General features: G+C 42.8%; 1 protein-coding gene and 1 pseudogene across 1 annotated transcript; both read left to right on the plus strand.

The window, feature by feature from the left end:
* Window positions 1–38: 38 nt before the first annotated feature.
* LOC113417030 (solute carrier family 22 member 2-like) lies at window positions 39–20,195 on the plus strand. The gene is made up of 11 exons (XM_026675209.2): window positions 39–455; window positions 1,625–1,728; window positions 2,801–2,955; window positions 5,153–5,321; window positions 7,307–7,421; window positions 13,866–13,972; window positions 14,780–14,994; window positions 16,718–16,826; window positions 17,743–17,855; window positions 18,705–18,804; window positions 19,741–20,195. The coding sequence occupies exons 1-11, from the start codon at window positions 39–41 to the stop codon at window positions 19,805–19,807; spliced, it is 1,671 nt and encodes a 556-aa protein (XP_026530994.1). The 3' UTR covers window positions 19,808–20,195.
* LOC148132884 (uncharacterized) lies at window positions 10,749–11,869 on the plus strand (annotated as a pseudogene).
* Window positions 20,196–24,845: the final 4,650 nt, after the last annotated feature.

Consider the following 24,845-nt stretch of genomic DNA (forward strand, 5'->3'; position numbering starts at 1 on the left):
GAGGCTGTCACTTTTGGTGACCAATTCCTGGTGCGAGAATGCCAACCTTAGATGATATTCTAGAGCACATTGGAGAGTTTGACTTGTATCAGAAAAGAGCATTTTTTGTTCTGTGTTTGCTCTCTGCTGCCTTCACACCCATCTATGTTGGTATCGTTTTCTTAGGTTTTACTCCTGAGCATCGTTGCCAGACAGCTGGGCTTCCTGAATTCACAGCCAAATGTGGCTGGAGCCTTGAAGAGGAGCTGAATCATACCTTTCCAAAGGAAGAAACTCATGGCGATGCTTTCATTAGTCAGTGCCAGAGATACAATGTGGATTGGAATGTATCTGAGTTCAACTGCACAAATCCAATTAATTTTTTCACTGCTGACAGCAATATCAGCCACATTCCTATTGTTGCATGCCAAGATGGTTGGCTTTATGATTTCCATGGATCATCCATTGTGACTGAGGTAAGATCCCTCAATAATCATACATTGCTTGCTCCAGTAGATGATAAAGCTAATGTAAAGAACCTTCGCTAAGCCATTTTGGCCAGTGCCAAAAGGACACCAAAGGCTCTTCTCTTCTCCAGATGTTATTGCTCCTTGAAGCTAGATAGATGAAAGAGCTGACAAGCTCTCTCTCAAGGTAGATCTACTAATTATTTCCATATTATTTTTTAGACATCAAGCAAAATATGTACTGTTCATTTGAGTTCAAGGTTAACAATCACCTTAGAAAAGGTGGTAAAACCAGGCACATGATGACCCCCTTAACTTACAATCATAATTACTGGATCAATTACAGATGTAAATCAAGGACTACCTGCAATTAATAAAACATATTGTGATTGGCCTATGGGGTTCACTTTTGGTGCAGCCTGTATAAATGTTCTAAAGAGATATTTTTTTAAAAGCCCTCGGATGTTCAGTGGGAAATAGAAGTGTTTAAATCTATTCAGAGAGGACAAATATCAGAGACAATAATAATTGCCTTGAAAGAATTGGAATTAAATTATGAAGATTCAGACTTTGTCATGTTTAGAGGAGACTCACTGATCATAACAGGACAACTTAGACATGCTGATGTAGCTTAATTTATGAGATTTGTGTCTTAATTTTAATGTCCATATGTTATAGTTAATAGAATAGAATACCTTTATTGTCATTGCATTCCACGAATACAATGAAATTGGAAAGCTACTCCAGCATAGTGCCCCAAACACCACATCACAATCACACTACAGTATTTTAAAAATTAAAATAATAATAATAATAGGACTAAATCACACATGCACTGTTTGATTCAAGACAATTACTGCCTTGGAAAAGAAGCTGTTTCTCAGTCTATTAGTCCTCATTTTAAGACACCTATAGCGTCTCCCTGATGGTAACAGATCAAAATATGAATGACCAGGATGAGAACGGTCTGTGGAGATTTTTAGTGCTATAGAGAGGAGAGAGAGAGAGAGAGAGAATCTCTCTGAATGCTATGAACATTATTTACAGCCAAAAAGGTGGGGGAAAAGGAAAGATATTTTTGCTGTTATATCTTACATTTAAAGAGAATGTTACTTTTGTGTAAAACATGTGAAACATTTTGATGTACTTTCTTTAACCAGCATGCTTCATCTTTTCAGTTTAACCTGGTGTGCAAAGACGCCTGGAAACTGGATCTATTTCAGTCATGTGTGAATGTGGGCTTTTTTCTTGGTTGCATAAGCATTGGCTACCTGGCAGACAAGTGAGTAAGATTTTCCATGTTGAATTGTAGTGTTTCCTGTTTCTCTATTGCAAAGAAAAGGGGAAGCTGCAGAGACATTCTTTTTAGAACAAAGTTGCCTTTTGTTGGAAAATTAACACTTGGAACAGAATGTTGTATTATGTATTCAGCAGGTGAGAATATTTGTTCTCGCAGTTGGCCCTTAGCTGCCCTTTCATTAGGTCCAATGAGATTCTATGCAATCTAAGATTACTTTGTTAAAGGAAAATCCGTCCAGCCAACAGAAAAAAAAGTGGTGTGAAGTATTGTTTCCTGTGGCATTTTCCCCTGGTTTATGACCAATTAGACTTTAGTTTAGCTAATAAATTTTACTTAGCCAGTTTGGTGTGGTAGATAAGACATCAAGCTAGAAACCGGGAGAGTGTTTGTTCTCATCCTTAGGCCCAAAGCCAGCAGGGTGACCTTGGGCCAGTCCTTCTCTTTCAGCCCTAGGAAGAAGCAATGGCTAATTGCTTCTGAAAATCTTGCCAAGAAAACTGCAGAGACTTGTCCATTTGGTTACTAGGAGTCAACACTGACTTGAAGGCAAAAAGAGAGAGAGAAAGATTTTATTTGCATGCTATTAAACTATTAATCTCCAAGGGCAACTGTAGATTAGCAACAATAGCATAACAATCATACAGTAATAAATGTAAATGTTCAAGGTAAACAATAAAAATATCAAATTACAATAAATGAAGTAATTCAATCCAATTGAGCAAATTTTAAAACATTTTGGAGCTAGACAGCCTATGTAGACTTATGAACAGATATTTTCAGAAGACCTGGAGAAGAGATATGAGAATGCCACCAGCAGTAACATACTGCACTGAACTGCCTCAAGGCTGAACATAGATGGCCTTTGTTCTCTCAGTCTTTTCAACATGATAGCACTCCGGAGCAAGAGGACTGCTCTAAATTAATGAATGAGGTTTTTTTTATTGTCAAGAGTTTCATTGGCAAATAATTCCATGTCTTCAAGAACATTAATATTGTTCATCTCTTTTCTGCTTTTCAAATACATAACAATGACTGTAATATCTTTTCTCTCTAGGTTTGGCCGAAAACGGTGCTTACTAATTACCATCCTAATAAATTCTATCTCAGGCGTTCTTGTGGCTGTTGTCCCTAGTTACACATGGGTAATGGTTTTTCGCTTGATACAAGGATTGGTCAGCAAAGGAGGCTGGTTAACAGGATATATCTTGAGTAAGAGTGTTGATAGTTTAAATATTTGGTTGATACTGCACAATATACTATTGTACATTAATCATGCTCCCGACCCTACTGTTATAAATTGATTAATTCAAATAAAATAATTACTATTTCCATCTAACACAATGGGTAACCTTTCATTTATTGAATTAAAAGTTGCCGTATAGTTTTTTTCATTATTTCAGAATGTACCAGTAGCAACTTTTGCTAATATAGAAAGCTGCTACTGTGTTTCTCACATAATAAGGCCGGGCCTTATTTTTTTTTGAGCCCCGAAAAAATGGCTAGGCCATCTTTTCAGGGGGTGACTTAATTCCCTCCCTTGCATCCTCGCCAACAGCCGCTCCTAACGGGTGATCATGGCGAAGCGCAGAGAGCTCCCTACTCCCACCTTTGCTGCAGATACCTTTGGCACCCGCCGCTGTTGCTTTCCCTTCTGCCCATTCCGCTGCCACGTTTGGAGCTGCCGCTTCTGTGTTTGGAGTGCCGCCGACATTTGGAGCTCCAAACGCGGAAGTGGCAGCTCCAAACATGACGGCGGGCGATCTTTTATTTTGGTCGCGCGAAGTTCAGAGCGAGCAAGAGAGGAGACTGTGATGCCTCCATCCGAGATGGCAACCTCACTCGTGGATCACAACGTGGCTGGAAGCCCGAATCGGCGGGATATGATGGCAATCTTTTTGGAGCGAGAGGAAAGGAGAGAAGAGTTGCGAGCGTAATTTGCAGGAGGAAGTGGGTGTACCCCACGGCAGGGAGCCCAAGGAAGAAGGGCCGGTAGGCAACGGAGAGCGTCCCGTAGCTCCGGAAGCAGCCTAGAGACGCGCCCGGGAAGAGGCGCAGATGCTGCCTTGTAGTCCCCAAACCAACTGCGTGCGCCACCTTTAGTTATGTGCGCTCCGCTCTCTGGGCATCTCCGTGTGATCGTGACCCTGTCCTTTCCACCTGGCGCCCTTGCTGCTTTCTGGGTCTTTAGCGACCGGCTGCGTTTGGAACACGTTCGCGTTTGGAGTTGGTTTGGGGACTACAAGGAAGCATCTGCGCCTCTTCCTGGGCGCGTCTCTAGGCTGCTTCCGGAGCTACGGGACGCTCTCCGTTGCCTACCGGCCCTTCTTCCTTGGGCTCCCTGCCGTGGGGTACACCCACTTCCTCCTGCAAATTACGCCTTGCAACTCTTCTCTCCCTTTCCTCTCGCTCCAAAAAGATTGCCATTGTATCCTGCCGATTCGGGCTTCCAGCCACGTTGTGATCCACTAGTGAGGTTGCCATCTCGGATGGAGGCATCGCAGTCTCCCTCTCTTGCTCGCTCTGAACTTCGGCGGACCAAAATAAAAGATCGCCCGCCATCATGCTTGAGCTGCCACTTCCGCGTTTGGAGCTCCAAATGGCGGTGGCACTCCAAACAGGAAGCGGCAGCTCCAAACGTGGCAGCGGAATGGGCAGAAGGGAAAGCAACAGCGGTGGGTGCCCAAGGTGTCTGCAGCAAAGGGAGCTCTCCGCGCTTTGCCATGATCACCCGTTAGGAGCGGCTGGTGGCGAGGAATTCCTGCCTGCCGGGCGCTCCTAATGGCAAGTCTCCTGCCCTTCCCCCTTATTTTAAATATTTTAAGGTAGGCCTAAATTTGGGGGGAGGGGCTTAATTTGATTTTATGCCCCAAAAACATGCTGGGCCTTCCTATTGGTGGAGGCCGTATTGTTGGAGAAACACGGTAATTCATTGTTCATAGAAGATTTTTTGTACAATTAATAAAGAATATGTGAGACATAGGAATATGTGCAGGGAGAAGTCAAAACAAGGTGTTGGCCACAACTGTGCAATCTGAGCCCTATCCTTCCCTAAAGTGTGTCATGATATGCATGGCACTCAGGCCATACAATTGTGGCTAACATCTTGAATGGTTTGATTCTCTTGTAGACAGCTTTGGTGGGATGGCGTGCCGTGCACATTTTATCTTGGGTAGGTTCATAAAATTCCAGGAATACACTGAATATTTTTGATGGTGTCATAGAAAGATATGCTTCACCACTTTATAAAAACTGAATTTTGAATGATGAACTCACACATTAAAAAATAGAAACTTTCCTAATTGAGCACTACACGTAGAAGATTAAAACTGAGCTCTGTTCCAACGACGACGACAATGATCATGATGATGATACAGTACTATGTTTAATTTCTTCTGCCCTTTCAAAGTTGCAGAGTTTGTTGGTCTGAACTATAGAAGAACAGTTGGTATTGTTTATCAAGTGGCCTTCAGTGTTGGACTCCTTATACTTGCTGCTGTTGCTTATGTAATTCCTCACTGGAGATGGCTTCAACTTGCTGTCACATTGCCAAATTTCTTCTTTTTGCTCTATTATTGGTAAGTAAGGCTGCCCTTCTAATTAAAACAGAAAAAAAACAACCAAGAATGCAAATAAAATATTGTAACCAAGAAGAACTTTTGCAGGCGGGGTGTTCTTAAATCGGGACCTAATTAGATACGTTTATTTTTCCAGGAAAAAAATGCACTTGTTGCCAGCTTTGCTTTGACAATATCACCCAAATTTAACATTCCATGATGTTAATCTAGGGAGGTGTGGAATACTTTGGATTCAGAACGTAAAGGGCAATGAACTTACCAATTGTCTTTAAAACAGCTGTGTTTTTTCTTGCAGTCATTTGATAGCTACTGAAGGCAGCTATGACAGCTATATGGTGCTTTAGGGTGACAGATAAGTGCTGTGTTCACGGTTCTGTGCACTCCAAAGTATTTTTTGTCAATTATTTCCAAGTTAGTATACTTTAATTATGAAAAGTCATTGAAGATTGGCAATATTAATCCATGCAAAGGTCTTAGAAAAGAACTGTCATGTTGTAAGAGTTGAGTTTGAGCTGGCTTTTCATTTGTGGAAGTTTCATGTCCTACCTAGATAACATCTTCAGTGCTATGATGTTGAGGAAGTGAGATTTGCTGCTTATTGTGGAAACTGCTTATATGGGAGTGGATAGTCTATGCTGCTGCATTTTACTTTAACATTGCCAAGCCATTTTTGTTATACTGATATGGTGCCACCTATTGTAGTGTCTTCTCATGTAACTATTAAACAACACCCAGATGAGCAGCAGATAATACTGCGTGAACATTACAAGAACCAAATAATATGTTAATCACTTGGTAAACAGCAACGCTCAACTGCATAGCTCACCCAATCCAGAGGTGGTATTCAGCAGGTTCTGACCATTTCTGGAGAACCGGTAGCTGACATTTTGAGTACTTTGGAGAACCGGCGAATACCACCTCTGACTGGAGATTTTACAGTATCCTTCCGCTGCCATGCCAACCAAGCCATGCCCACAGAACCAGTAGTAAAAAAAATTGAATCCCATCACTGACCCAATCACATACAACCCTAGTAGGACAGACCACTATACATTCCCCAGCTAGCCAACAAACCTCATATCTCCCAAAGAGATATGTCAGGCTCCAAGAACCAAGAAGGACATGCAATGATCCTTTTAAGCTGATGTCTTTATTGTTCCACACCTACAGACAGAATCTTACCAAACTAAAGCAAACTACTCCCTATAAGAAGCATATACTTTGAAACTATTAGGGAGGGGTGTCTTCACTCTCTTTCTCTCACATGAAGTAAGTGAACTGAGTTGCTGATTATTCCTCTGAAATGCACTTCCTCCATGACAGAGATGACTTTGGTTAGTCAAACCCAGACAACTCCTGACACTCCAACATTGAATAATATACATATAGTCCTTGACTTATGACCATAACGGGGCCCAGAACTTCCATTGTTAAATGAGATGGTTGTTACATGAATCATGGCCACTTTTACCATCATTTTTTGTTATGGTTTGTAAGCAAATCACCATAGTTGTTAAGTGATGCTCTTGTTGTCAAATAAACCCAACTTCCTCTATTGACTTTGTTTGTTGGAAGCCAGCTGGGAAGGACACAAATAGTGATCATGTGGCCTCAGGACACTGCAACCATTGTAAATGCATGTTGATTGCCAAGGGTTCAAATTCTGATCACATAACCATGGGGACTCCCTGAGAGTTGTAAGTCACTTTTTTCATCGCTTTGAACAGAGTTTAAACAGATAGTTATAAGTCGAGGACTACCTGTGTATTATCTATCACCACAAGATTCATCATGTTGCAAATAGGGAATTTGGACCAGATCGTTCCAAAGGGAACCTGTGCAAATAGGGAACTTGGACCAGACACTGCACACTTGCTACAGAGAAGCTAAATCTTGTTTCCAAAGTCATGTTTCAGCCAAGACCTATGTCATCCTGATTTTGTGTTACCATCAATATTACACAAATATTGTACACTGCTTTACAGGTGTCTTCCAGAATCCCCAAGATGGTTGATATCCCAGCAGGAAAATGACAAAGCCCTGAAAATTATTAAACGTATTGCCAAGGGAAACCAAAAGAAGCTGCCACCATCCATGGAGGTAAGCAGAACTATCTCCTTGCAAAGCTATCCCCTGAGTGGTGTGCTGTGCAGATACTATGCCGACCAATGGATTTAGCATCTCAATTGGTTAGCCAGGAGGATTCTGGGTAGAACTTGTAATTTTCGAAGTACTTTTTGCAGACATATTGCCTCGGTTCACCCTAGTGTGGCTTGTGAGTAGCTGTTGCTGTATATTATTTGGAACTTCTTGAATGAAGAATGCAGTACAAATATAATAGCAGATAAATAAGAAGCTGAACATGTTAGGAACTCTAAAGCAAAACTTATCCCAACAGAAATGCTTCCAGGTGGATATCATCATGAACAGCATGGAAGGAGAAAACAAAACAAAACAAAACCAACAACCTTGGTTAAGTAAGGAAATGACTGTAGAAGGAGGTTGGTGGAAGATTATTTTCTTCCCTAGGTTTATAAGAAGTCTCTGATTTCCAGAGATTTCACTCCTACTCAGATCAGTGCAAATCCATTCATGAGGTCCAACAGCTTTTGGGAAATGCATTTTTTTTACAGATTGGACTGTTGTGGTGAGGAGACGATGAGAAAGTCACCTCATTTATTGGAACTTTGACTTTACTCCAATTGCTGTCAGTCAGGAAATTAATACGAAGAACAGTCACACATTTGACTTAAAAATAGGACAGATTCTCTTTCTTTATAGTTGACTACTGTGTTTTCTGTTGTGGCTCCAATTCCCGAGCCTGTGCTGTCAGAGGAAGAGGACTTGGAAGATGAGGAGGAGGAACTGGGAATGCCTTCCTCCCCAGGACCTTCCTCTCTGGCAATGCCTTCCTCCCTGATAATGCCTCAGGTTTCATCAGACAACCGAGAGGAACAGCCTGAAATTAATCAGGAGGAAGGCATATCGGAGCAGCCCCTGACAGGGAGTCAAGAGGAAGAATGTTGGCTTGATCCTAGGCAGCATCGTAGGGAGAAACTTGGGCAGCAACATAGGAGGCGTGGGAGGGTCAGAGAGTGAGCTGAGTCATTGAGCCACACCCCACAGGGGATAACAGTGGGTGTGTTATCGGCTGGAACTTTGTATGGGACAAAGTTTGATCTTACTTCAGGTTTTTCTTTGTGAATGATTTTTGTGGTCTGCCTTGTAATTTTCTGTAAGTAGCTTTTTACTTGTTATCAGTTCGGACTTGGCAGGCAGAGCGAGTTGGAATGCCAAGGACATTATCAGTTCCAAAGAATTAACTCTGTGAAGTCCGAGCCAGCTTGCCTGCCTGTGTTTGTTTGAGTTTGTACTCTTTCATCTTTTAAGAAGAAAGGTGAGACAGAACATTTTTGTCCTGTACCTGACTTAAACCATCTTTTACCTAAGATGGACCAGCAGCAGCAGTTTCAACAACAGCTGCAAGATGAAAATCAAACTCTACAACAGCAAGTGGCTCAATTAACAGCCCAACTTGCTTTGCTGCAGGCTCATGCAGCTCCTCCTCCCCCTCCCCGTCGGAAATGCCCGGTGGCTGTGCCGGATAAGTTTTCTGGGCAGCCTGAGATATTCCCGGCTTTCATGGGACAGTACCAGTTATTTATGGCTCTGAGGCCAGAGGATTTCCCAGATGACCAGGCTCGGGTGGAGTTTGTGATAAGCCTCCTTTCTGGCTTGGCCGCCAGATGGGCCACACCTTTGTTGCTCAAGAACAGCCCGTTATTAACTGATTACCAGGGTTTTTGGCAACACATGCGACACATGTATGAAGACCCCATACGAGTGCAGACGGCAGCCAGGCGTCTTAGGATCTTCGACAGGGAAGCGCCCCTGCAAGAATTTATTTCTGAATTTCGGCTTTTATGCCTGGACTCCAACTGGAATGATGCAGCGTTAATGGATGCCTTCCAGGATGGCCTGTCAGATGAGCCGCAGGACGAGTTAGTTCGAGTGGAACCAGCCCCGACCCTCGACGCTCTGGTGGTGCAATGCTTGCGCATCGATGCACGTCTCCAACGGTGAAAGAACCGTCGCACCATCCAGGGGCAGCCATCCGCATCTGTACCACAGCACCCTGTGCTAACAGCGCCCCAGGTCACCCAATGTGTCGTGGACATGGCCGAGGAACCAATGGAGTTAGGAGCGGTCAGACCTCTTCTGATGGCTCAGGAGAGAACACGGAGATGCCAAGGGGGTTTGTGCTTGTATTGTGGGGGGGCAGGACATTTCGCTATTTCTTGTCCTCTAAAGCGAAGTGGGGCACTCAAGCCTGTGCCTGAATCTCGGCGTGATCAGTCGGGAAACAAGGCAGGCCTGACCTGAGGGGAAACCCTAGGCTGGGCACGTACCAAACACCCGCCTGAATTAGCGGAGGTTGACTCTGGGCCCCCTTGGCATCTGATTTTGCATACTCGGGTTTTCTTGGCTAACCAGTCGAAAGGGATTCCAGCAAATGCGCTGGTGGACTCGGGGGCCACGACTAACTTTATGGACCAGGCCTTTGTGGCCCATTTTGATGTTCCCTTGATTCCGGTAGAACCTCCGATGAGGGTCAAGATTATTGATGGGCAGGAACTTATTGCAGGACCCATTAAATTTGCCACCCAGCCTTTGCGCCTAGTCATTGGAGAATATGAGGAGGCGATCTGCTTTTATGTCACCACGGACCTCCATTTCCCATTAGTTTTCAGCATGGCTTGGCTTAGGTTTCATGATCCTCAGGTGGCATGGTTGCGGAACGCCATTTCTTTTCCGAGTCTGCAGTGCATGGATCACTTCCACCACACCTGTGCTGGCCAGGACATCACCACCTCTGCCATCTCCATACCTCCTGAACTGACAGACTTCACGGATGTGTTCAGTGAGAAGGAGGCAGAGCGGTTACCCCCACATCGGCCCTATGATTGCCCAGTGGACCTTCTGCCCAATGTACCACTGCCAAAGGGACATTTGTACTCCATGTCCAAGCCTGAGCTGGCCGCACTACAGGACTTTTTGGACAAAAACTTGGCCCGAGGTTTCATCCGGCCTTCGTCGTCCCCTCTCTCAACCCCAGTCCTCTTTGTCAAGAAGAAGACAGGAGACTTACACTTGTGCTGTGATTACCGCCTGCTAAATGCTATCACGGTGCGGAATAGCTACCCCTTGCCGCTCATTCCGGAATTGTTGGAGAGGTTGCGGGAGGCCACTATCTTCACCAAGCTCGATCTTCGAGGGGCCTACAACCTGGTGCAGATGTGAGAGGGGGATGAATGAAAGACGGCATTTGGCACCCGATACGGCCATTTTGAGTGCACTGTGATGCCGTTTGGGTTGACCAACGCCCCTGCAGTCTTCTAGCACCTGATGAATGACGTGTTTCGGGATATGTTAGATTGGTTCGTGGTGGTGTACCTGAATGATATTCTGATCTATTCCAGGTCCAGGGACAGCCACCTTCAACATGTTCATCTGGTTTTGCAACGCCTTTGAGAGCACAAACTTTATGTGAAGCTGGAGAAATGTTTCTTCTTCCAGACTTCCATTGAGTTCCTTGGGGACATCATTTCTCCCAAAGGCATTGCCATGGACGCGCATAAGGTGGAGGCCTTATGTAGTTGGGAACCCCCTCGTGGCGTGAAGGACGTTCAATGCCTATTGGGGTTCGCTAACTATTACCGGACCTTCATCCCGTGTTTTGCCAAGCTGACGGGTCCAATAACTCAGCTCCTTTGAAAGAAAGTCCCGTTCCAGTGGGGGGCTCTGCAGCAACAGGCTTTTGAGGCCCTCAAGAATGCCTTCATCGCAGAACCCGTCCTGAGGCAGCCTGATCCGCATTGTCCTTTTGTGGTGGAGACGGATGCGTCCAACATGGCTATTGGGGCGGTGCTGTTGCAAGCCCCAGTGGATAGCGTCACTCTTTTTCCCTGCGCTTATTATTCCCGGAAACTCACTCCTTCCTAACGCAATTACACCATCTGGGAAAAAGAGTTGCTGGCTATCAAGGCTGCGTTTGAGGCTTGGCGACATCATCTCGAGGGGGCCCGGCACAAGGTGGAGCTCCGGACGGACCATCGGAATTTAGAACATTTGTCAACGGCAAGAAAGTTGAATCAGCGGCAGATCCGGTGGTTGTTGTTTTTTGCCCGGTTCAATTTTTCTGTGACCTATATCCCCAGTGGTCACAATCGGAGGGCGGATGCCCTGTCCCGCAAACCTGAGTACCTTTGCCCCAAGGACCCCCTTCCTCCATGGATGGTGCTGCCAGTAGAATCCTTGGCCACAGTCCAGGAACCGGTGGACTTGCGGACTCAGGTGCGAGAGGCGCAGCGCCTAGACGCTTGGTCGCAGCAGTGGATGGGGGAGATTGGACCCGAATCCCCATGGACTTTGGAGGAGGGCTTACTCAAGCATCGGGGCCAGTTGTACGTATCCACGAGGCCGCTTCGAGCCCTTATTATGACTCAGGGTCACGACAACTCTGCAGCCAGCCATTTTGTGTTTTTTAAGACCCTCCATCTTGTAACACGGACTTTTTTGTGGCCTCGAGTATGGCAGGATGTCCACGCCTATGTCACGTCCTGTGTACCGTGCAGGCAAGCGAAAGTCACGACAGGTGAGCCTCCTGGTCTCCTCCAACCTCTGCCGACTCCAGAAAGACCATGGGGAGCGATTTCCACGGACTTCTTGACTCATTTACCATCATCCTCAGGATTTACGACTGTGCTTGTGGTGGTCGACATGTTGACAAAAATGGTCCACTTCATTCCGTGTCATAAATTGCCATTGGCCCGTACAACTGCCCGTTTGTTCTTGCAGCATGTTTTTTGTCTCCATGGTCTGCCAGACAGGGTAGTTTCTGACCGCGGTGTACAATTTACAGGCAATTTTGGAAAAGCCTGATGACCGCATTACAGGTGCAGGTGTGTTTGTCATCGGCACACCATCCAGAGACTGATGGGGGGACGGAGAAGGTCATTGGCATTCTCAAGCAATATTTGCATTGTTTTGTAAACCAACGGCAGAACAACTGGGCTGATTATCTCCTTCTGGTGAAGTTTGCATTCAACAACTCCCAGCACACCTCCACCCAAATGACACCATTTTATGCTAATGTGGGGTACCATCCGCGGTTCTTTCCATTGACATTATTAGATTCCCCTGTTACCGAGACTCAGGAATTCCTTTCGGAACTACATTCAGTTCAGCAGTTAGTTTGGCAGCAACCGATACGGGCCAAGGAAGATTACAAACGGTTCGCAGATTGCTCTCGACGAGCAACGCCTCCGCTGGCTGTAGGAGACCGTGTGTGGTTGTCCACAAAACATCTTCAGGTCGACTACCCGATAAAGAAGCTGGACCATCGGTTCATCGGCCCATTTCCCATTGAGGCGGTCATCAACCCCATACCCTATCGACTGACTCTACCACGCTCCATGCGAATTCATCCAGTCTTCCACCATTCCCTTTTGGTCCCTGACGCCTCTTTGTGTGATCTCCGACATCCTGCAGCTGATGATCCACCACCTGTGCCCGGTGATGATGACACAGTAGACGGCAACGTGGCCAGCATTAGGGATTCCCGCTGGCTGAAAGGGCGGTTCCAGTATTTGATTGAGATGCAGGGGGATGGGCCAGAGGCCCTTTCCTGGGTGGATGCTTCCACGATCCACGCCCCGGACCTTATACGGATGTTCCACGACCATTTCCCCTTGAGACCACATCCTGACCATCAGACTCAGGGGAAGGGCCCTGCAGTGAGGGATAGTGTTGTGGCTCTGATTCCCGAGCCTGTGCTGTCAGAGGAAGAGGACTTGGAAGATGAGGAGGAGGAACTGGGAATGCCTTCCTCCCCAGGACCTTCCTCTCTGGCAATGCCTTCCTCCCTGATAATGCCTCAGGTTTCATCAGACAACCGAGAGGAACAGCCTGAGATTAATAAGGGGGAAGGCATATCGGAGCAGCCCCTGACAGGGAGTCAAGAGGAAGAATGTTGGCTTGATCCTAGGCAGCGTCGTAGGGAGAAACGTGAGCAGCAACGTAGGAGGCGTGGGAGGGTCAGAGAGTGAGCTGAGTCATTGAGCCACACCCCACAGGGGATAAAAGTGGGTGTGTTGTCGGCTGGAACTTTGTACGGGACAAAGTTTGATCTTACTTCAGGTTTTTCTTTGTGAATGATTTTTGTGGTCTGCCTTGTAATTTTCTGTAAGTAGCTTTTTACTTGTTATCAGTTCGGACTTGGCAGGCAGAGCGAGTTGGAATGCCAAGGACATTATCAGTTCCAAAGAATTAACTCTGTGAAGTCCGAGCCAGCTTGCCTGCCTGTGTTTGTTTGAGTTTGTACTCTTTCATCTTTTAAGAAGAAAGGTGAGACAGAACAGTTTTTCATGTATTTTTTTTTACTTTAAAAAATCGAGAAGCTAAGTCCTCCCATCAGAATCCCTGATACTATGATTTCAACTACCTCCAACACTAAAATAATGATTTTTTTTTTTTTGTTCCTAGAAACTTCAGCCTGAGGAAGAAATAAACGATAAGCCTAACCCTTCCTTTACAGACCTGGTGAGAACACCACAGATAAGGAAACATACATTAATCTTAATGTACACTTGGTAAGAAAAGTTCAGTTTTAAAAACTAGCCCAAAGACATCTCTGTGTAACTGGCCAGCTCAGGGGGAGGCTGCAGAAATAGTTAAGAACGGCAATAGGAGACTGGAAGAGATAGCATTGAAATCGAGGATAGAATCAATCAGCAATGTCAGTGGTTTTCTTTTTTAATTAAGCAATCTATTTTCTCTCACATCCACAATTTTTGAGAGGAATAATTGCACTTAGAGGAGCTCTTTAGTTTCTTGACTGGATTTACACATTGTGGTAAGCCATTGTTTGGTTAGCTACAGTTCAGTGATTCATCTCAGTTAGCAAATTTAACATTTTAGGCCAGGGATGTCCAACCTTAGCAACTTTAAGACTTGTGAACTTCAACTCCCAGAATTCCCCAGCTAGCCAGCCAGCCAGCTACTCTCAATGTTGGCAGTTGAAGTTCAAAAGTCTTAAAGTTGCCAAGATTGGATACCCCTGTTTTAGGTCACAAAATGTGCTTTACAAATCACAGTGCTTAGATTCACCGAATAATATGCTAAGCCAAAATGAAACAAACCACATTATGGCTAAAGAGGTGTGAAGCAAACCTGCTTTTATAATGCAATGTGTCCTGGCATTAATGTCGAAAGGTAGCTGAGGTACACTTTATATGCATTGATTCTCAAGCTCTTTGGCATTAAACTATACTCAGGTTTAATTTCAAACTGTCTTCCAGCTTTAGAAAATGGTCTGAGGCAATACAGTACAGAACTTTCTGGGTGAATTAAAAAAAAACCCAACCCTGGCTTCATCTAGCTTCCACTTCTTTGCCTAGGTTTACTAGTGCTGCAGTATATCAGGGCCTCATCATGCATCTTGGAATTGGTGGAGGCGACATTTACCTGGACTTTTTTTATTCTGCTCTTGTGGAATTCCCTGCTGCCATCATACTCATAGTGACAGTTGACCGCATAGGCCGCCGTTATCCTTGGGCTGTGGCAAATTTTATGACAGGAATCGCCTGTCTCATTACTGCCTTAGTTCCTGAAGGTGAGTGTTGTAATGATATATCGTGTGGGACCTTTTTCTCTTTAATCTAGGGGTCAACAACAGTGACCTTCCAATTGGGTTGAGTTCTGACACCCTTGAGTCCCAGCCAGCATGGTTAGTGGTGAGAAATGACAGGAAAAGCAGTCCAAAGACACCTGGATGCTGTTCTCTGCAACTTTTTTTTCTGCCAAAATATAATGCATAGAGCTTGTAACATTCCCCTCTCTCTCATGGACAAGGGCAAATAAAATTTGGAGATAATTCTGCAAATGAAGTGGTCCAATCAGGAAAGAATTAAGCAGACTGTTCTTTGTCCATCCTTCTTCATCCCAGCTGCTTCATAACAATAGAAATCCATCCTTTTGTCTTATACACATGCAAAATTGTCCGCTTCCTGCCCACATGGGCTTTGCACAATGGCTATTGGGTAACCTTGACTCTTGAAGACACAGACATATCTATAAGTGCTGTGCATGCTCTGGATTCTTTAATTTCTTTAATAAATTTATAGGCTGCCATATTTCATATAAATGAGAGTTAAAACAGAATAAAAACTGAGTGTCAGAATTAGGCGATTGTCCTAATTAAATCATGAGCCTCGAGACAAACTTCAAAAAACTTCAAAGATTTTATTAGGAGTGACATACTGGCATGATCTGTATGAAGCCGACTCTGAAATATGTAATTGACCTATGACCCTGTTTCCCTCCACCCCTCTGGGTGTATCATAATTCAGGTTCTCCAAAGGAACACTTTCATGGGCTAGGAGTCATTAATCATGCTTTCCAATAGAGGATTTTCCCGCCTAGAATATCCAGTTGCCTCAGTTACAATCTCAGTGATGTAAGTTTGGAATGTTCATTTGCTGTACGCTCCTTAAGGAGGTTTCCCCTCCCTCCTCTCTTTCGTATGGCAACTTGGAAACTGGCATAGGAATGTTTTACAAGTTGACCTTGGGGGAAAAAACAACCAGAGTTTTTTTTAAAAAAAAAACTAAAATGGGAGCTGAGAAGTGTCGCAAACGTTCAAACAAGCCATGACATAAGCTCACCCATGCTACCAGACCCCCCAGGATTGATGATAAAAGCCATATTTTTACTGCTCTGTGTGAAAAACTCATCTAATTTCAGCATGGGTCTTTATATGCTCAAGGGCAGGCATTACAGCAGAAAAGATCTTCTTCTTCCTGGGTCCTGAGGGACAGCAGACACAGAGATCTGGCCATCTGCCAGATCTCATAGACAAGTAGACACCACTGAGTACATAAAGTACTACTATATGCTTTTTTTATCTTAAGTATTTGTATAATATATAAATATTCATTATGTAAGCATTTATTTAAAGAAATACGAAGAAAACAGCAGCTGTTTGTGTCATTAGATTCTAGAACTCACCAAATCTATTTTATATAAATATATATATAAATATATATATATATAAATTATATAAAATACAAGGCAACTTATTTCTATGCAATTTGGAGGTTTTGTGCCTATATGTTATCCCTTAATCCTTTATTCCCTTTATTCCCTCATGCTATTTGAATAGTTATCACTAGTCTAATAAACTATAATATATAATATAATAAATAATAAACTAGTCAAATAAAATTTAATTCCTAATTAGGTATTAGGAATCCCACTCATAAAAAAAGCATTAAAAAAAGCCCCAAAGACGTTAAAAGGCAACATTCAGCTGAGAATATCTTCAATATTTTTTTCAGATCTCTATTGGCTAAAAATGACTGCAGCTTGCTTTGGCAGGCTGGGTATTACAATGTGCTATGAAATGGTTTGCTTAGTCAATGCAGAGCTCTACCCAACCTTCCTCAGGTGAGTGAATCCTCTTCCGGTATCCTGGGTTGGGAGGACCTTTGTTGGACCTTTCTGGGTTGGGCTGAACTAAAGGGGAATTTCCTGACAGTTAGAACAATTAATCTGTGGAACGACTTACCTTCAGAAGTTGTAGGTGTTCCATCATTGAGAGTTTTTCAAGAAGAGACTGAATAGCTATTTGTCTAGAACGGTATAGGGTTTCCTGCTTGAGCAAGGAATTGGACTAGAACAGGGGTGTCAAACTCGATTTCATTGAGGGCCGCATCAGAGTTGTGTTTGACCTTGGGGGACCGGGGTGGGCGTAGCCAGCTCAATGTCACTCATCGAGGCTCTGTTTTCAGCCACGACGGCCTCCTGCAGCCTTCTGCCAGTGAAAATGGAGCCCAAGGTGTGTACACGCCCCGCCAGTTATTGCTGGCAGAGGGCTGCAGGAGCTGTCGCAGCTGAAAACAGAACTCAGGAGGGCCACGTATAGGCACCACGAGCCAATCCTTCGCTTTTTCCAGGGTGGCCTTGCAATCCAGATTTAAGCACTCCGTGGTCCAGATCTGGCTTGCCAACCTTGAGTTTGACACCCCTGGACTAGAAAATCTCTCAGGTCCCTTCCAAGTCTGTTATTATGTCAGTGTTGCTCAAATAGCTTCTGATATTCAAAGCCAACTTATGACGCATGCACATTTCCATCCGGTCCTACCAAGGTCATGAAAGTTTTTCTCAATTCTTTTGGTCTCAGAAGCTAAGGTGAATGGTGCTACTGAAGAAAGCTTACCTGGTTCACCAGGCAAAATGAATGAACTGGCTTGAGAAATATGGCTGATTAAAAAAAATGATCATCATATTGTTTAGGGATCTTTTAAACATACTGTTGATAGAGATAAGGGGTTTTTCCTGTGCTTTTTTTTCTTTTTTAAAGGAATCTGGGGGTCCTTGTCTGCTCTTCCATGAGTGATATTGGGGGGATCATAACCCCATTCATTGTCTATAGGCTGGCAAATATTTGGCACGAGCTTCCACTTATTGTCTTTGGTAAGAATGACCTTTTGTTATTTTGAGTGATTGAGAATAAGGGTACCATTTGTGCTTCTGTCATAACAAGTTTCAGATTTCTTCCAGTACATCAGAAGTATCCTGGCAAAACAGCACAGCCTTGGGGGATTTCTGGTCAAGCTCTTTTAAAAAAACACCTCTAAATCTCAGGGTCAAGGCAATGGAATTTTATCTTGTTCTATTAAGCAACTCAGTTTAATCAGTGATTTGCTGCATGGCATTGGGATATCTAGGGAGGAAGAATTACATGGACAGGAATTGTGAGGAAAGACAAGGGTGAGTGGGGTTTAGGAATGATCTATCACCTCATAGCCCTGAATTCTGGCATAATGACAAGGCACAACAGTGAAAAAACCAATTTTAAAACCAATTGCCCCTGTGAATCAGCCAATCTGGCAAATGAGTAGGGCAGCCCTTGGTTATTCTTAAAAAAACAAAACAAAACTTGATGTTATTGTTTAAGAGACCCCATCAATGGCCAAACCAACCATTACCTGTAGGTTTATTTTAAAAAGAAAAGAAGGCTGCCTAAAATTTTTCATTGCAAAAAAGCCTGGATTATGGATACATGCCTATCCAACTTCCTGTTTTCTTTGTACTTTCCTTCATATAATTTTGTATGTGGTATTTAAAGGATACGTTTGATCCATGTTCTGATTGTTATTTTAGTATACCTAAAGGCTTGGTGGAGAAAAAAAATAATTAATGCATTTCAGGAGTGCATTTTTACTTAATTCACAAATAAATGACTGAAAAGGCATGGTTGGCATGCCACCTTTGTGGCAGGAGTCACACATAGTTCATTCTGTTTCTTTGCGGTGCCTGAAGCTGTCATTGGCCTTGTGGATGGTGGTTTGGTGTTGCTATTACCTGAGACCAAAGGGAAAACTTTACCTGAGACTATTGACGATGCTGAAAATCTGCACAGGTAGGAACACTTCTTAAAGAGGAGGAATATTTTATCTTCAGAATCAGAAAACGAAGTTGCATGGTGATGCAGGCTGAATGTTCCTCTCACCCACCTTTCCTAACATCCTGAAAAAACAGGGTCTTAGAAGACAAACTTTATGAAGAAGAGTCAACCCATTGGTTTGGTTGTTGTGATAAAACTGGCCAGCTTCTTGGGATAAAACATTCTAGTAATTTTAAAAACATTTCCTGGATCATTCTCTCCCTAAAGTGGGCCAGAAGGGAAATCCACCAACCATTTCCCAAAATTATCTGTGAACAGCCCAGCTCTCCTCAAAGCTTAAAAAAACAATTTCCTATGAGTTTCATGCTTCACCTTTTTCCACCTCTGAAAAACTTTCAGCCTTACATGGGAAAAAAAATGAACTTATGGGCTCTCATCCAGCTCCTTGAACTAACCTCAAGCTTCATGCTGCCTGACTGTCCTAGCAGATAATATTGGATGTCCATAACATTATTTTCTTTAGCATCCTAAAACACCCACACCAAACTGAAGCAGCACGTGGAACTCTCATGAAGTTTTCTTGGGGCAGATATTCTTTTGGGGTCCCAGTCTGAGGCCCACATTGACAACTTACAGCAGCGAATTCATATTCCCTGTAGTGTTGTATGATCTGGCTGACATTGGGACAACTTGGTAAATTTAAAATAGTCCTTCTTTTCGAGTCATTTGTATGAAAGCCTGAAAAAAGCGGGGTCATGCAAGTCATACAGGGTCTAAAGTACTTCTTCCAAATAATATTCAGCTAAGGCAGAGCTACTATTCTTTTTCTTTCAAGAATAAATTGGCCAAATAGGTCATTATAATATACTTAAGAATTTGGATGAAATGGCTGTGGTTATCAGTTTGATTTATTTTATCTGTTCCCATTCATCTCTTGGTTCCTTTCCATAGAGCAGGGGAGCCCAAAGAAAAAATGATTTATCTTCATGTGCAGAACTCAGATGTGTCAACTTACTGAAGAACAATTGCGTTCCCCAAGTTTCCATGGATGCATAAGGGGAGAAAAGCGAAAGGGTGGATACAAACATAACTCTTCACGGGGGCTCTGAAGTCTTTAAACGTTTGACATCCTCTGCTTTTTGTGTGCAGTTATGATTGTGATACATTCCAGAGAATTCTGTGGTCCTGGCAAACATTTTAAAGTCTTCCCCAGGGTGGTCCTTCAGTTATGTAATCTGGCTTGAATTTCTCAGATTGGAGAAACCAGGGTAGGGACAGTGCCTATTAGTAGGCCAAAATAAGCCATAAATAAAATGAAGGAGCCCCACATGGAGATACCCCTCATTCAAATGGAGATACTTTTGTGTAATGTAACATAAAATACAATAAATTGACATTGTCTGAAAGCTTGATTTCAATCTGTTCCTATTTTTTCCCTTACATTTTGTTCTGTTTCATTTATCAGCTGTTGTTTTCTGTTTCTCACACACAAATGTATTTGCATTTTCATGAACATTTCTTCAAATACACAATGCTATTAACATATAATATAACATATAACATAACATAACATAACATAACATAACATAACATAACATAACATAACATAACATACAGATCTCTGTGAGAAGTTTTCAGAAGGAACCAACAGAAGGATCTCCCTTGGCTCAGGGGAGACAAACTAGAGGACACTAACCAAATAGTACTGCATAGTCTCAAAACATCCATCAGTTTCATTTTATTCTGTTTATGTATAGGCAATCTTCGTTTAGCAACCAAGATTGGGACTGGTGACTCAATTCTTCAGCAAAACGATCACTAACTAAAACTGCAGCAGTGCTTTTGCTCTTACTTCAAATTTCTTTTGCTTTACAACAGGGGTGTCAAACTTGATTTCATTGAGGGCCGCATCAGGGTTGTGTTTGACCTCAGAGAGGGGGGCATGGCCAGGATGGGCGTAGCCAGTTGGATGTCACTCATACCAAGGGTGCCTGTGATGGCCCAAGCACTCTGCAGTGGAAACAGGGCTCGGGAGGGCCGGCCACAGATGAAAACCGAGCTCAGGCAGGCTACATGCGGCCCTCCCAAGCTCTGTTTTCACTGGCAGAGGTATTGCGGGCCGGTCCTTTGCTGTTTCCATGGTGGCCCCATGGACCAGATCTAAGCACCCTGCAGGCCGGATCCAGCATGCAGGCCTTGAGTTTGACACCCTTGCTTTACAAAGTCATAAATGCAAGGACCAACTGTTAGATCAGCAACTTAAGGAATGGAGGTGAGGCAACATTCAAACAGCTAACATGTTTATTTTAACAAGAACAGGTTACCCGCGGCAGCCACAAGCTAACACATGTGGCTAGCTGACAGGCAACAGCTGATGCCATCTGACAGCTCCCTTTTATACTCAGCTGTCAGCCAGCCAGCCAATGGGAATGGTTCTGGCTCCTGCTCAAAGTGCAGACCAGAGTGAGAACTTCTGCTCGAACACAATACTAACCATAAAGTTACTTTTTCATTACCATCATAACTGCAAACAGCTGTTCAAAAAGGCAGTTGCAAAGCAAGGACGACTTGTAGTTAATCATATGATCCTCTGTCTGTTAAACATTATCGTTTGATAACAGGTTTTGGAAGCTTCCCGAGAAGGACACTACTCAAGATTTCAGGAGCAATCTGGGGCTCAAGATCATTAACCTAATTTCATCCTGTGAGTGGATGGCCAGTTTTGTAACCCAAAGATATTGTGGTTAGCCGGCAGCAGATGCAGATGGCTGAGGTTGTGCAGAGAGCAGGTTTACGGTGAACTATGCTTTCCCCCCTTTCCTAAATACCCCTGAAACCAGCATCTTGCTCAGCGGCTCCTATTCTGTGCTTTGAAGTAGGCAATTACAGGGGCAGAAGATAAATATTTTATTTTTAAAAGGAAGAAATCTCTTGGTTCACCTCATATTAAAACTGAAGACCAGAAAATTTGATGGATCACCAGGAAGAAAATGAAGATTCTTTGTAAGAGGGGAAGTGAAGATGCATTGTATTGAAGGGACAAATAAAAGATTATTAAAACCCCAAGCTTACGAAGTAGAACTGGCTCCTGTTTTAATATAATTGCGGATCCTGAATCCAAGGAGTTGATTCCCCAACCTCACAGCATAGATCCTACTAATTCTAATACAGTTCCCATAATCAAACCTGCTGCTGAATCTTCAATCATAGGGGTGTCAAACTCGATTTCATTGAGGCCCACATCAAGGTTGTGTTTGACCTCGAGGGGCCAGGGTGGATGAGGCCAGGGAGAATGGCCAGCAGGATGTCACTTGTATTAGGGCGTCTGTGGTCACCTGAATGCTTTACCAGAGAAAATGGGCTCCTGAACCCCGTTTTCAGCTGTGATGATGTCCTGCGGCCCTCTGCCAGCGAAAATTGAGCTATGGGGGGGCCTGCACACACACCCGAACTCCATTCTTGCTGGCAGAGGGCTGTAGGAGACTGTCACGACTGAAAACAAAGCTTGAAATGGCTGCATGTGGCCCTCCTGAGCTCTGTTTTCTTTTCTTTTTTTTAATTTAAGTTTTTAATGGTTTTTAAAAACAAACATAAACAAACAAAACATAAAAACATCAAGCCATCTTCCATATGTATACATACAGTGTGCCGGTTGGTTTACAAATTGTTTTGTGCTTCCATTTCGTAGTCTTCAATTACAATTACATTGCATATAATCTCGTATTTTCAATCAAAAATTAAATACCTTAGTTTCATTATTAATCAATCATTTGACTATACTTTTATTCATTCATGTTTTACAAGATAATCATAATTTACTTTGTTTGTTTTATAACAGTTCATATTATCATCCCAAATCTATCCTAAAATCATTTTGTAGATATAATAAGAAAGAAGTACATCTTTATATATTTATTATTTTCTAAAAGTCTACATATTTCATTACTGTATTTTATTGTCTAACCATTGATAGAATAGATCCCAAATTTTATAAAATTGTTTATCCTCTTGTTCTCTAATTTCAAATGTCAATCTACTCATTTCAGCACATTCCAATATTTTCTTAATGATTTCCTCCTGTGATGGTGTTTTCTCATTTTTCCAGTTTTTGGCAAATACAATCCTAGTCGCTGTTAATACATTTACAATCAGATATTTCAAGTCTTTACTATATATTTCAGGTAAAATTCCCAATAAAAATATCTCTGGTTTCAAGTCTATATGTTTTTTTGTCATTTTTTCCAACCACATGTGGATTTTAGTCCAGTATTTTTTTAGCATCCGCACAAGTCCACCACATATGGTAATATGAGCCAGGTGTCTGATGACATTTCCAACATTTTTCGGATTTATTCTTGAACATTCTTGCTATTCTTGTCGGGGGGAAATGCCACCTGTAAAACATCTTATACAAATTTTCTTTATATGCTGTTGACATTGTCATTTTATAATTTTGAGACCACAATTTTTGCCATTTCTCTAAATCAATCCAAAATTCTTCCCCCAAGCAATCATAGTTTCTTTAACTTGTTCTTCTTCTAATTTAATTTCTAATAAATATCCATACAATTTTTTAATCATCTTTTCATCAGTACCTGTCAAAATCTTATCTAAATCAGTCAATTTATCATAGAAACCTTCCATTTTAGAATCTTTATCATACCTTGAATGTATTTGCGCATATGAAAACCAATTCATCTTTATACCTTGTTCCTCTAGTTTTTGTATAGATTTGAGTTCACCCTTTTCATTCAATATTTCACCATATCTAACTGTTTGTTCCTTTTTGTATATTATAGGATAAGAAAACGCTTCAATAGTCGATAGCCAGACTGGAATTTTCAAATAACATTGTCTTTTAATCTTCTCCCAGTTTAACCACAGAGACTCCCGTATATAATGTCTTCTAAAGTACCCCTGTGTTTTAGTTTCTTTATACCATAAAAAAGCATGCCACCCCAACAACAAATCATGTCCCTAATGTCAACAATCTAGTATTTCTTAGTGTTATCCATTCCTTAACCCACATCAGATTTGTAGCTTGATAATACGACTCCCAGTTAGGCAAACCAAATCCTCCTCTAATTCTAGCATCTTGCAAAAGTTTTAACTTTATTCTCGCTTTCTTACCTTGCCATATATATTTCAAGACAATTTTATTTAAATCTTCAAAGTAATCTTTTCCAAGCCTAATTGGAATTGTTTGAAACAAATATAAAATTCTGGGTAATATATTCATTTTGATTGTTGAAATATGAGCTCTATTTTCACTGGCAGAGGCACCATAGGCTATTTGCTGTTTCCAGGGTGACTCCATGGGCCAAATCTAAGCACCCCGCCAGGTGGGTTCGGCCCATGGCCTTGAGTTTAACACCCCTGTTCTATCAGTAAGGAGACTCCAAGGAAAGATTTCCTACCTCCCCCCTGGGCTATCCAATAAGGGGGGGAAATATTTCCAACCTCTTGAATAGAAAAGCAGTAAGCATACAGATATACAGACAGTATCAAATAGTCACAGGACTAATTTTAAATAAAAATAAGGTACTGAGCTCAACGGGGTGCTTTTCCACACAGGAGCTTGTTCAGAGCCAGCAGTTCCTTCATCCATACAGTACATACATATACTGAGCAAGTGCCTTCAACATGCAGCACATCCAAGGCACAGTGCATATTTAAACAATCTAACTCTCCCTCCTACCTCATAAAATGATCAAAGAGTTATTATCTCTGCAAAAATTTCATGGGGCAATCCTCCCACTCTCTTCCAGGCTGCTTAATCCCACTCACCCACCCAATTAATCAGTGGAACAGCTTGCCTTCAGAAGTTGTGAGTGCTTCCATCACTGGGACTTTTTAAGAAGAGATTGATGGTATAGGGCCATGATGGTGAACCTATGGCACACGTGCCACAAGTGGCACGCAGAGCCATTTGTGCTGGCACGTGAGCCGCAGGCAAACTTATCTCACTCCGCATGCGCGCGCCTCACAGCTGTTTTTTTCCCTGGTTAGTTTGAGGCCTTTTTTTAGCCTCCCAGGCCTGAAAAGCCTTGCAGAGA

This window comes from Notechis scutatus, chromosome 1 (genome assembly GCF_049901735.1).
Source record: "Notechis scutatus isolate UNSWTSFEM ecotype Mainland chromosome 1, rNotScu1.2, whole genome shotgun sequence".
In the NCBI taxonomy this organism is placed as follows: Eukaryota; Metazoa; Chordata; class Lepidosauria; order Squamata; family Elapidae; genus Notechis; species Notechis scutatus.

Coding starts and splice junctions, on each gene's coding strand:
- LOC113417030 (XM_026675209.2), top strand. CDS start 39: ATGCCAACCTTAGATGATATTCTAGAGCACATTGGAGAGTTTGACTTG. Junction 456..1,624: donor GATCATCCATTGTGACTGAG/GTAAGATCCCTC, acceptor TCATCTTTTCAG/TTTAACCTGGTGTGCAAAGA. Junction 14,995..16,717: donor TACTGCCTTAGTTCCTGAAG/GTGAGTGTTGTA, acceptor TATTTTTTTCAG/ATCTCTATTGGCTAAAAATG.